The following is a 13,776-nucleotide window of genomic DNA, read 5'->3' as shown; positions in this document are numbered from 1 at the left end:
ACAGCAATGCAACTCAGACTGTTTGTCGTAGACGCATTCTGCTCTTCTAGCCTTCACCACCAGAGGCATGCGCCCAAATGTTTGACCTCCATCTCTAATGAAACAGAGGCTTCATTAATATGGTGATTTACAATACAAATAATGATCGTTGGTCCTTAAGAGTTAATGAGTTAGTTAAATAAAAACAACGCCGTTCTCAACACCAGGTACTGCATTGTGTGGCTCAAGTACAAATTGGAGTCATTCCAATTAGTCAGTCACGTTTTTTATCTGTAACACGTCATTAAATTCATATTAGTCCGACTGTCATGCCAGCAATGAAGCACGATGGTGATGTGTGCTGATCTGTCAGCATTCAAACTATATATATATATATATATATATATTTGAGTCCATGGAAAGATGTACAATTTTCAAGGCTAAAAAAAAAAAAAAAAAAATACATTTTTCTTAATTAACATTTCTAATGGTAATGGATTGAGTTTTATTAGAGAAAAGATAAGTAATTTGTGAGCTCTAACATGCAGGCACTAGGGGTGTAATGGTACACGTACCCGTACCGAATAATTTCGGTACGGGCCCTTCGGTTCGGTACACATGTGTACCGAACGAATATAACGTTAAACGTAAAAAATTGAGAACGTGAACAACTTCTTGGAAGTAATCTCAGGTGCTGCGTCGCAGCATTCAGAGTAATTTGCTCCCATTGTGTTCAACGCGTCATAGAGCAAACAACTCATTTCATTGGACGAGCTGGTCAGAGGGATGCGTTCAATGTAGTCAGTAATTTGAGGAACTGTCGAAATGGCGAACGCAGATAAAGTTGAGCTCGAAAATCCTCCAGCATCATTGAAGTCTCCGGTTTGGGAACATTTTGGTTTCGCAGTTACGTACAAGGATGACGGACAAAGACAGGTGGACCGAACCAAAGCTGTTTGTCGGCATTGTTCAACTAAAATTGGTTACGCGGCTGGCAATACATCAAGCTTGCACACTCATTTGAAAAGGCATCACCTGAACGTGAATATCACCGGTACCAAAAGACTGAAGTGCAAACCCAACTCCCACTAGCATGCAAGCCTCCACCACTCGCAAAAACATCAGACCGAGCCAAAGCTATTACAAACGGCAAATATCCTTATGTTGCCATGTTAGCAAAGCGCTACCTGGCTGTATCTGCTACCTCTGTCCCTAGAGAGAGGGTGTTCTCCACAGCAGGAGACATTGCTAGTGCCAGCAGATCTGCCCTTTCGGCAAGCAATGTGGACAAGTACATTTTTCTTTAAAAAAACATGAAAATACAATGACAAGCAAGTCCTAATGTCAAACTGGCTGCTTAGTACAGTACAGTTCAAATACAGATGATTTCAGTTCATCGAAAAGCTGCACCTTAATGTTTATTTTATTATATTTTATATTTATTTGAGTGAATATTCACAGTTTAATAATAATTAAAAACCCAAAACTAATAGTTTATGTTTTGTGAGTAGGCCTACTAGTACAATAAAGTTCAAATACAGATTATTTCAGTTCATCGAAATGCTGCACCTTAATGTTTATTTTATTATATTTTGTATTTATTTGAATACATTGTGAATACATTATTCACAGTTTAAAATAATTAAAAAAAAATATGTTATGTTTTGTCCTGCTTCCCAAGACCGATACCAAAAAAATAATTACGCCACTAATTATTTTAACGCGATTAACGCATGTGTATTTTTTTACCTTGGCCGCCCCGTAGTTTCAGAGCGCATCGAGTTTAAAATACCATCTACAAGCTGATGCTGACAGCCCCGCTCCTGCCGCCCGCTTGTGGCAGACCACACTTCCACGCTCACCGGCAGGCACCGACTGGCCATCGGGAGGACCGGGAGGGTGTGTGTACGTGTGGTCCGAGCGAGCGAGAGAGAGACCTTACGTGCATTGTTGTTGTTAGCATCTGGTGCTAGCTAGCGGCGCTAACGGATATAAGGAGCTGTTTAAATGAAAACAGAGGAGCGACATTTCACCACAACTGCGCCGAGCACTTGACTTTATGCAGGAAGCCAGACAGTGGGACATTGTACGAAAAGTCAGCACACTCAGCAACATGATTGCAGCGTCCAGGCAGCTCCGGTTCGAGCATATGCCTTGAGTTGCACATAGCTCCAACGCGCGCGCACACACTTTGTATTGTATTATTGTCTTCGTACGCTTTTAACACACCATCGTAGCGATGGCGATGTTTCAGGTGACTGATCAGGTTCGAAGTATTAGGGAGCGCTGGATTTGTGAAGAACTCCCCTCTTCCTAAACCACTAATACCACAGTACTGGCAAAACGGGAGGAGCCGAGTAAAAAACAAGCGCCCCTCATCCCAATCCACCCACACCGCAGTATTTTTTTCTTTTTTTTTACCCAAAAAATATATTGTATATTATCGGGGCTATTAATACTGTTATCGGGTTTATCGGGGTGACGTCATAATTCCTAACATCGGGCCGATAATTATCGTGCATCCCTACAAAGAACACACGTTTGTAAAAGTTGTATCACCCGAAACAGACTTGATTTACTGATGCCAAGTACAAAAGAGCTTTATGCACCAGTAAAACAGCAAAAGATAGTGCTGGCTCACATCGAAATGTAAACAATTTAAACATCCCATTGCCAATTAGTATTTCCTTCAGAAAGATTGCAATAATTAGATTAAACGGATCACACATTTATTAAGTCCGTCTCCACAACAGTCTTTTTTCATGTTGTGCATGATGTGTGCATTTAAGGTTGACATTATTGATAACCCTGCTGGCCACACTGGTGCTCCTCACACCACAGAACGCTGGATGGTAGGGCTGTGCAATTAATCGTATTTTAATCGCAATTACGATTTTGGCCTGCCACAATTACGAAAACAACATAATCGAAAAAAACGATTATTTAGCTTTGCTAGGTTGTGACAGTGCACTGCAACATATTTGCTTTTATTTATCATATTTATAGATGTTTAGTAGCTTGTTGAAGTGCGCTCCAAAAATATTTGTTGATCTTGTTTATTGGCATTTATTATTTTGATATTATTTATTTAAATATAAATATATCATTTATTTAATTTATTCGTTTTTCAGTTGAATTCTACATTCAGGGTGATCAACAGTTAAACAGATACCGTTCAAATTATTATTTTAATTTGTTTTAAAGTTCAATAAATGGATGTTTTCAAAGTCAATGAATAATCGTATTTAATAATCGTGATATCAATTATTGACCAAAATAATCGTGATTATGATTTTTGCCATAATCGCACAGCCCTACTGGGTGGAGTTATACAATCTATGACACATATGAAAACATGTCAACTGCACTCAGTCAAAGATTCCAATGCCATAGTTCCTGCTCTGCTTTTACAAAAGTGGTCTTTTTCACGAGCTGATGCTGAAACAGACTTGTACACAAAGAGCCTAAGTTGTTTGCTAAACTGCAGCCTGGGCCCCATTTCTGTATGGGTAAGATTGTGCCAGTGTAGGGTCTTAATTTAACACAAAGTCAAAACCACTGGACATCTTCATCACTCCTGTGCACACATCAGACATGACAGTGTGTCAGGGTCTCCTGGTTTCTCCTGGCTCTATTGTTTCCACCAATCCAGCCCTAGCAGATCTCTAGAGCAAACAAAACAAGGGCATAGAGGAGAAAGGAGCTCTTGGGGATGGAGTGTGGCCAAAAAGTTTACGTCTTCGGCCTCGCCTCCCCTCCCTCCGGATGAAATCAATGACGAGTGCCTGGGCAGCAGAATGAAACAGCAGCACTAGGTCACTGTACTGAGGGTGCAATGCACACACTGTGTAAATGAGTGTGCTGCAGCACCTGTATTAAGCACTCCAACACCTGCTGACAGTTTACATGTGTTGGGCAAGAGACAATGTTTTTTTTTACTTCCAAGCAGATACTGCATGACATACAAAGAGAAAAGGAGGACACTGCAGCACCAGGTAAACCACAGCAGTCTTTCTAAGTGTGCAAAAAACTTATCTCTGCACAAAAGTCTGGAAACCCAACATCTGCATATTACATTACAGCGGCGTACATACTCAATACTGTGGGCAATCCCCACAGGAGCCATTTGGGGGGGGAAGTGTCTTGATATATCAACAAACAAACCTATATTTAAATATTGTTCCCACTGACAGGATGGGGGGGAAAGCGAAGTGGTTAACCTGCAGGGTGGATATGGGAGGACCGAGAGAATAGAGGGAACAGAGCTGTAGTAGGCTGAAGATGAGTTATGTAATAAACTGCAGCTATGGAGGCTGATATAAAAAGGAAAATATAATAGAGTACCTTTGTGTACATACTCTGCAATGCTGGATACTCCTGTTTATTTTCCTGAGTGCACATGCAGTCCTAACATTATACCTGAGGCACTGAAAGTTAAAGCCACTTCATGTCGAAAGTGATGGGAAAATATATATATATTGTAATGCAGAAATAATGTGAAATAAACATTGAGTGGGACCTTTAAAAAAAGCTGGCAGCACACATCCACCAGGGACATCTTCAGTCCTGTGCTCTTGCACACACACTTGGCAAAACACATGAGCAGGTAGTCAGGTACCTCATAGAGCTGCAACAGTCAGCATCTGCTCCTTAATGAAAAATGGATCACTCCATCGATAAGTCAGCCAAACTGTGTACACTGGCATCTGGCGCACACACACACAGAACACTACTGCTGACATCACCACAGATTCAATAAGCATTACAGACACAAGCAAAGTCCGAAGCCTAGCTCTCCATCTCTCAAAACAAATACAACCATGAGGGGTATTGCACTACTCACTTGCATGCGAGACCGCTGGCTAGCTTCACCACAGCTGTATTGATGGAGAATATCCAATCCAGGAGCCACATGACACAGAGGACACTTGGCTAAAGCTATTTTACGCTACTAAACTAAACTTGGCAAAGGCGAATGGCACACTGCTCTTCCCTACCCTGGCTCTACCGCTGAACAGTGGCTGCTGCATCCTCTCAGCAGCACAGAGGCCACAGCAGAGCGGCTGACACAAGAGAGCGGGAGGGAAAGAGCATAATGGGTGCAAAGGAGTGGGAGGAGTTGATTTATGCGTGGATGCTCGTCCCTTGCTTGATGGTTATTGACAGAAATGATGCATTTTCAACGGGGATCTCTTGCACAGCATCACAGTTATGAGGGGAAAAGGGCAGAGATACTGCTTAAAGGGAAAGAGGCAGTCGCATGCTTGTGTCCAAAAACAATGGGAACTCAGGAAGTAAGTAATTGATGATTTGTCCCAGTTATCAGCACCATCAGTGAATATGACACAGCTCACAGAGAAAAGTAAGGACCCTTAGCTTACCCCTGTTTGCATCAAAATCTCTACTTTCCGACACATAACTCAATAATCTGTTGGGCGGCCCTGTAAAATGTTGATGAGTCGAAATCATATCTTGATGATCCCCAAGTCGTTGTTTCTTTGTATTAAGAGGCTGGAACTTTGTGCTCAAGTAAACCATTTATTCATAACAAAATTGATTATAGCCTAGTTATGAATGGTATGAATGGCATAAAGCACAAAACATTGTACACGTGACAGGGGCCATTTTTCAAGACCGGTCAGGTGGGTTGCCAACGTTGTCCCAGACCCCTTGCCACCCAGTCACAGCTCTAGGAAGCGGTGATGTCCAGGGGAGGGGTTATGTGAAGCTTTCATTATGAAATTGTGGCTGGCTCACCTAAACTGTGTAGGGCCTGTTTGACTATGTTCTGTGGATATGTGGATTACTGCAACAGCATACTTTTTGGATCACCTGCATTTAGGGATGCACGATAATTATCGGTCCGATATTAGGAATTATGACGTCATCCCGATACCAATATTAATAGCCCCGATAATATACAACATATTTTTTGGGTAAAAAAATGAACAAATACTGCGGTGTGGGTGGATTGGGATGAGGGGCGCTTGTTTTTCACTCGGCTCCTCCCGTTTTGCCAGTACTGTGGTATTAATGGTTTAGGAAGAGGGGAGTTCTTCACAAATCCAGTGCTCCCTAATACTTCGAACCTGATCAGTCACCTGAAACATCGCCATCGCTACGATGGTGTGTTAAAAGCGTACGAAGACAATAATACAATACAAAGTTTGTGTGTGTGTGTGTGTGTGTGTGTGTGTTGGAGCTATGTGCAACTCAAGGCATATGCTCGAACCGGAGCTGCCTGGACGCTGCAATCATGTTGTGCACTATCCGTGCGGAGTGTGCTGACTTTTCGTACAATGTCCCACTGTCTGGCTTCCTGCATAAAGTAAAGTGCTCGGTGCAGTTGTGGCGAAATGTCGCTCCTCTGTTTTCATTTAAACAGCTCCTTATATCCGTTAGCGCAGCTAGCTAGCACCAGATGCTAACAACAACAATGCACGTAAGGTCTCTCTCTCACTCGCTCGGGCCACACATACACACACCCTCCCGGTCCTCCCGATGGCCAGTCGGTGCCTGCCGGTGAGCGTGGAAGTGTGGTCTGCCACAAGTAGGGATGCCAGCGATTATTCGATTATTCGTTACAGTCTCCATAATCGAATATTATTTTTAAAAATCGATTTTGATCATGGTCAGTTTCTGGCAACCCTAGCCACAAGCGGGCGGCAGGAGCGGGGCTGTCAGTATCAGCTTGTAGATGGTATTTTAAACTCGATGCGCTCTGAAACTACGGGGCGGCCAAGGTAAAAAAAGACACATGCGTTAAATCACGTTAAAATAATTAGTGGCGTAAATCTGTTTTTATTATCGGTTATCGGTCTTGAGAAGCAGGAAGTTATCGGTATCGGTTTCAAAAACCCAATATCGTGCATCCCTACCTGCATTCATACTAAAAAAAAACTTCAATATGTCCAAAACTCAGCTGCCCACTTGCTCACCTCCACCCGGCGCTCAGACCACATCACCCCTATCCTCCATGACCTCCACTGGCTCCCCATCAAACACCTGCATTGACTTTAAAATATTACTTTTCACTTTCAAAGCCCTCAACAACCTTGCCCTCAACAACCTTGTATATACTATGAAAATGAAGCGCGAGATAAAACGTGTTTGTTAACAAATAGAAGACATTTTCGTGATTTGTATACCACATTTTTGCTTAATTTAGAAATGTATAATCATGGCTTTTTTCTTAATTTTGTATAACTTTCTAATTGTAAATATAGCTTAATGTAACAAACAATACTTACACAAACAAAACTCAATAGATGTAAAAAAACTACATTGATAACAATTTCTCAGTGAGCAGGTGCACCTGCCACAGATACAAACTCATCAATAGCTGCTCATTCCTTAATGCTTCTTTGTTAAAAAAAAGTGTTAACAGCAGTAACACATTGTTCAATAACTGACATTGAATGCTCCAATTAAAAAAACAAAAAACAATGTAAAGTACTTAACCAATGGATGTTTATTTTAGTTACTTATTAAAAGTTGCCAAGTTTAAAGCAAAAAGAGCTAACTTTATTTATATAGTACTTTTCATACACAAAAGGTAACTCAAAGTGCTTCACAAAACAAACAGACTTTTTTTTACAGAAAATAAAGACAAAACTATGTCCCCCTTCTCAGGGAACCAAAGTAACACATAGCTTTGTGATTAATAAGGAACACTTAGAAACAAACTAAATAAAAAAGGAATAAAATAAAAAATACTCCTTAGTAATTCCGTACCAAAGAGTAACATGTGATATGAATACAAACAGGGTTTTCTACTCACTTTTTGCCAGGCTTCCTTGGCTTTGTCCTCTTCTTCCTCGATTGCATTGCAAGTACTAAAAAGTACAGAGAAATCTGTTTTAAACATAGACCCATAACGTTACCTTGCCGTTTTTCTTATTTATTCTGGCTATTTTTAAGAGATTACCCCGTCGGGCCGCAGTTACGGGTTGCATTAGCACATCAGAGTAGCTAGCAGGCTACTTAGCTGAAGTGAACGCCTCTCAACAAGCTAACGTTTAACGGCCTTGGCGGTGTGTTGCCAGGCATTTTTAGTTAGCAGCTAACAGTCAAATTAGTGCCTTTTCGCTGCGAATATCACACAGGTCTTGTCAATTATTACGAAGAGCCCTGGTAAACGTATGAATAGTGTTAGGGGTGATCTGGCTTATTTTGACTATGACTTGATAACTGTTTTGGCGTACATATAACAGAAGCTAACGTTAGAGTGATAGTTTACGGTAGAGCTAGCATACTGGTAACATACACAGAGCAGAACGCATGGTACACTTTCACTCTTCATTTAAATTGTTACGTAGCTTCTTACAGTTGTACAAATCATTATGATTATTAATTTCCCATACAAATGTAATGAAGTCATGCGTGTGTGTTTTAAATAATATGTGTAAATAGCATTTTGAAGTAAGTTACATCAACGTTACCTTTTCTTTCCATGCTGCTAACCAGTCAGGACATACGCTGCGTTCACGAACTGTTGGAAATGCCGAAACTAAAGTGCGCGTAAACGAACGACCTAACAGAGATGAGCTGTAGGGGGCGGAGTGTAAAGAAACAGACTGTCAACATCTGTTTACATCTTAGGGTGTATATATGGTATCCTTCGGTGATACATTTAAACATTTACCACATCAATATAGAAATTTTTCTCATATATATATTTTTTTATTGCCAGCACAGTAAAGACGTGATGCATTTTAAATTAGTTGTTTTTTTGTACTTTAAACACTCAAATTAGGTGTAATCTTAAATGCAATCAAGTTTAGGGATTCAATGTGATGGCCAGTACAGGGACATGTTTTTCTTTTATTTGCAATGCAAGATTTAGTACTGAAATTTGACCCATAGCTAGTAAGGTAAGTCAATGAACTGACTCAATAATGTTAGTTACGCAGAAGCAGAACAAATAAAGTTGGCATACAACAGCCACAATAGGCTCTTACCAGAGTAAGGCCAGATAAGAAAAATGTGTTATTTCTTCCAAAAGTCACATAGTCGTGCATTGTTACACACATTTGTCTAAATTACATATGAATATATCATTTGAACTAACCAGGAATATGTTAGTCAATGGGAGCACTACATTGTGAAGGAATCTCAATATAATGGCTCAGAGCTACTCAGAACTTGAGTTATGTAAATCATAAGAGTTTGGACAGAATCTCTACTACTAATCAGTTTCCTTAATCATTTATTCACCCTTTCACTAGCTGTAAATCACAAAAACATTCAGTTATTGTTGCATTAGTAAATTGAGGACGGGGATTTTGACTGTGTGTATGCATGCATCCAAGTAGCTATACTTCTGTGTATAATGTTTCATTCTGTATTTTAAAGTTTTAAAAAAAAACTTCAACTCTGTATTTCCCCACCTACATGTGTTGTCATATTACACATTGGCAGAAGTTATGCAGTTATTGAGCAGTGCTGCCTCCCAGTGGTGGAATACTGACTACCAAAAAACACAATATACTGTACAATGTTACAAGTTTGAAAAATAGTAGCCTTTATTTTCTAATGGTGGTATTTACAGGTGGTGTGCTGTCTTGGTACATGTGATGAAGCATATAGTAATAAAAAGATATGAACACATCTCAGGCAAAGAAAGAAACCATTTACCAAATTAACTACTGATAATTGAATATGGAACAAGATAAATATCCTATCTAGTTTTAATACTACAAAGAACGAGGCTTCAGCATTGCCCTTCAGCATCCAGTGAGTAAACGTACACTGTCTTACAAACATGTGCCTTGCTAAATTATTCAAATGAATGACAAATACAATTCTAGCATTGCTACAAAAACAATCAATATTACAAGAATCACAGGATAACATCACATCTTGATTTAACACACAAAGAATAAAATAATATTAGGAGAAAAGCTACAAGAAAACAAGCAGTTACAAATTAAATTGTGAAGACACTGGTGTTTGGTAGACATTGGCCAGAGTTACTGTGGATATAGTGTGTATCTCACAAGGATCCCAAAAATAGTTCACATGGAAATAAGATTTTGTCAATTTTTGTAGTACACTTCAGGACAATGAGTATACTGTTTAGTGGTTTTGGCGACAATACAAAATCATGGAATACATATTTTTTCTTTTAGGTTTTATATTGAATTTCTTTTCAAAATAACATACCTTTGGAGGGCAGTGCCTCAGTGAACACAATATGATAAATACATGTTCGAGAACTGCCAGAATATCTGCAACATTGTACTCACAATGTTGCAGATACACAAGCTGTAATGGCAGTCACCACGGCTTAAAAGACATTTGAGATCATTGACGATACATTTGGTTTCTGAAACAGTAAGTTTACCATAAATAATAAAAGAACCTTAAAATCTGACAAATAATATTCTCTTTTACATCGATATACAAACAACATAACAAAATATCATAAATACAGGGCGAACTGGTGCCCCGAACATTCAATTAACATTAATAGTACTGTGTTTTATAAATGCAATATGATTAAAGTACATTGTCAGTTGGTGTTGTGGTGGGGAAAAAACACATACAAAAAAAAACTAACTAGCCAAATCCGGCTTTTTCATGCAAAAGTGTAGAGTGTGTAGAGGTAAATATTTTATATTTTAGCCTATCCTATAAATGCTTGTATTAAATAACACACTGAATATTTTAATATGCCATTTTGGGCTAAACTCTAGTAATAAACATCCTACTTTCAAAGGGTTCAGCTAAGTGTGACTCAGATATTATGTCTATTATAGAAATAGGTTAACTATTGTCTAAATTACTTCTGTACAAATACTGTTTGACATATTTACACAATTCTCTAAGATGATAGAAATATTGTTTTAATTAAATGTGTGGGGGAAAGATCAACTTTAGACACACTGCAGTATGAAAGTTTTCTATCAAACTTCTTTCCTACAATATTAATTACTGCCGAGTGGTCATTTGTTTTATAAAATGCCTAAAAGGAGTTACTGACATTGTTTGTAGTTTTCTGAATCAAAGAGGGGATCAATATTAACAATAAAGAAGGTAAAAACTCAATAAAAATATAAGGATAATTTAAAGTCTGCCTCAGCGAGTAACAAAAACAGCAAAGAAGGGGACAGAAGGAACAGGATGTGGAGTTGTATCCCTGATAAAACAACTTCCCCCGGAGATGAATGACGGCAGGCACTTGAATGTTGTGTGTGTGTGTGTGTGTGTGTGTGTGTGTGTGTGTGTGTGTGTGTGTGTATATAAGTGTAAGAAAGTGGTGGATAGTCATCACAGACTCATAGTCCTTAAAGAGTGTTTCTTGGAAAACAAAATACGGAAGTAAAAGGTGCCTCCTCTTCCTCCAACTCAGGATTCCATCTCGTCTCCATCGAATGACGGCGGCTCAAAACTGACTACCTCCTCGTAGGTTAACCCTGAGAGACAAAAAGAGGTGCTGTTAAGGTCATCTATTAATAAACAATTAACATATATGCCTTTTCCTCCCAGCTAGTTCAGGTTATTGCCCCAGGTATCTACGATGTGCCAACTTACTCTTCCATTCCTCAATCTCCAGCTCACGACTTTCAAAGCTCTGGTCATAAGGCTCTGCTTCTGGCTCGTCGTCCGGGTCGTGGTACTGGGAGAAGTACGGGTGGGCTAGAGCCTCGGAGGCTGTGATCCGTTTGTCTGTGTCTAGCACCAGCATTTTCTCCAGTAAGTCCACAGCTTAAACACAGCAACAACAAAAACTTGATGAGTATGTGAAAGGCAAACAAAAACATTGATCATTACCTTTTTCCTGTAATGAATATAACAGGATTTTAATTTCATTGCTGTCGTGAGTATATTTTATAGCGATTTATTTGAATTGGGCAAAACTTATAATAATTGAGGATAGTCCTGACTCCTGACCAAGAAAAACAGTGACTTTCTAATAACACTAGAGGGACTCAGTGAGCCAGTAGTAGTATAGCTCGGTGCTGAAAGGGGACTTACCAAGAGGGTTGGCACCGATAAACACATCAGCAAAGTTCCTCTTAGGCATTTGAGGAAGTGAGTTAATGTAGTTCCTCGCCTATGAGAAAAGAACAACAAAATAGCAAAACAATAAAAGATAACAGTGGCACTTCGCTAGAGCTGCAGCCTAAAAATGTAAAATATTTTTGACATACGTAACATTGATGTAATGCCTGGTGCAGAAACTATTATTGCCTTACAATCTCCAATTACGGCATGATGCAAGCACTTTAACACAAGCCACATCATTACAAAAACATTAGGCTCTAATTTCAGAATCAATACGCATTACCATCAGTACAGATAGCCTGAGAGAAGCACGGTGAGTCAGAGAGGAAACAGGGAGGAAGTGAGAGCAGAGGGCTAACATGCAGATGCAGACTGTAAGAAAATTGACACATCTAATCTAAAAGGTATGCGTCTTCAAACTGTGGCTCGGCCCAGAATCCAGCTCAGGGGAGGGGGGTGTTGGTGGAGGGCTCGTGTCTCACCTCATGGCTGGGCATCCTGCCTATGAGGGAGGCTGGGGGTGTCCCCGTCAGGCGCATTATCTGCTGCAGCTGGTTTATATCTAAAGCTTCCGAGTCAAGGGGCTTCGTAACATGGAGGTCAGCATTTCAAAGAGCATGGGGGTTTGTGTAAGGGAGGGGGGGGGGGGGGGAGGGCACACACACGCAGGGTGAGGATGTAGATGTACGAAGAGGAGGATAGTTTGTTTAGCTTCGATGTACACACTTAAATTCCAAGTACCTTGAGTAATTGTACTGAGTATTTCCTTTTGAGCCACTTTAAACTTCAACCCCACTTCATATCAAAGGGAAATATTGTACGTTTTACTTTACTGCATTGTTATAAATCTGAAACTATTAGTTACATTACAGATCAGGATTTTTACACCCAAACATATGAAGAACTTTGATGTATGTTAAAGTACATTGTCATGATTATATTGTGATAATTGTACCATTCTCAATGCAGGACTTGTACGCAAGTAAATGATGTGAATACTTTCTCCACCCCTGGATGAATGACAACCATTGCCTGACTATGACCCTTTAAAAGAGTATTATTATTAAATAGATTCATGGTTGCAGTAGCCAATTGCTGCACTAGAGTCCTCTTACTTACAACGCACGTGCCTTGTTTGCTACCGTCGACAGACTAACTAACCCCCCAGTGTCAGTAGCCTCTGAATTTCTATCCACCAGGGCGTGCAATGATTGTGCCTCCTTTTTCACTGACAAAATTCAGAAAATCAGACAAGCAGTCAGTGCCTCTGCATCAGGAACAGCAAATGTGTTGTCTCTGTGTCCACTTAACATCAATTCAGACATCATGACACAATTCCATCAGATTAATGATAAAGACCTAGAGGACATTATACAACTTCTGAAATCCTCCTCCTGCTGCCTTGATATTATTCCAACAGGATTTTTCAAAGATGTTTTTCGTTGCATGGCCTCAGAACTACTTCATATAGTAAACAAATCTCTTCACTCAGGTATTTTTCCACAGGCCCTGAAAACTGCAGTCAGTAAACCGTTCTTAAAAAAGAATAATCTAGATGCTCCAGTAATGAACAATTAAAGGCCCATATCAAACCTCCCATTTCTAGGTAAAATCATTGAAAAAGTTGTTTTTCAACAGTTGAGTAATTTCTTGCATTTAAATAACTGTTTCGATGTGTTCCAGTCAGGCTTTCGTCCAAACCACAGCACTGAGACTGCTCTTGTAAAGGTCTTTAATGACATCCACTTAAACACAGACAGTGGCAGAACTTCAGTGTTAGTATTATTA

General features: G+C 39.7%; 2 protein-coding genes across 4 annotated transcripts in view; both read right to left on the bottom strand.

The window, feature by feature from the left end:
* srpk1b (SRSF protein kinase 1b) overlaps window positions 1-8,530 on the bottom strand; it is a 28,390-nt gene extending 19,860 nt beyond the window's left edge. Inside the window, exons 1-2 of the mRNA XM_034083050.2 lie at window positions 8,421-8,530; window positions 7,760-7,814 (exon numbers count right to left, since the gene is read on the bottom strand). Coding sequence (XP_033938941.1) covers window positions 7,760-7,814; window positions 8,421-8,433 — 68 coding nt within the window. The 5' untranslated portion in view covers window positions 8,434-8,530. The remainder of the gene's footprint in view (window positions 1-7,759; window positions 7,815-8,420) is intronic.
* Window positions 8,531-9,478: 948 nt separating this feature from the next.
* mapk14b (mitogen-activated protein kinase 14b) overlaps window positions 9,479-13,776 on the bottom strand; it is a 21,696-nt gene continuing 17,398 nt past the window's right edge. For 2 of the 3 annotated variants that reach the window (XM_034082712.2, XM_034082714.2), the window contains exons 10-12: window positions 11,959-12,037; window positions 11,515-11,688; window positions 9,479-11,396 (exon numbers count right to left, since the gene is read on the bottom strand). In XM_034082712.2, the coding sequence (XP_033938603.1) occupies window positions 11,329-11,396; window positions 11,515-11,688; window positions 11,959-12,037 (321 nt within the window). In that variant the 3' untranslated portion in view covers window positions 9,479-11,328. Of the gene's footprint in view, window positions 11,397-11,514; window positions 11,689-11,958; window positions 12,038-12,470; window positions 12,551-13,776 lie in introns of all 3 variants that reach the window. The other variant, XM_034082713.2, reaches the window with a different exon arrangement.

Source organism: Pseudochaenichthys georgianus, chromosome 5 (genome assembly GCF_902827115.2).
Source record: "Pseudochaenichthys georgianus chromosome 5, fPseGeo1.2, whole genome shotgun sequence".
Classification (NCBI taxonomy): domain Eukaryota; kingdom Metazoa; phylum Chordata; class Actinopteri; order Perciformes; family Channichthyidae; genus Pseudochaenichthys; species Pseudochaenichthys georgianus.
The sequence above is the reverse complement of the archived record's forward strand: the minus strand, read 5'-3'. Positions and strand labels throughout refer to the sequence as shown.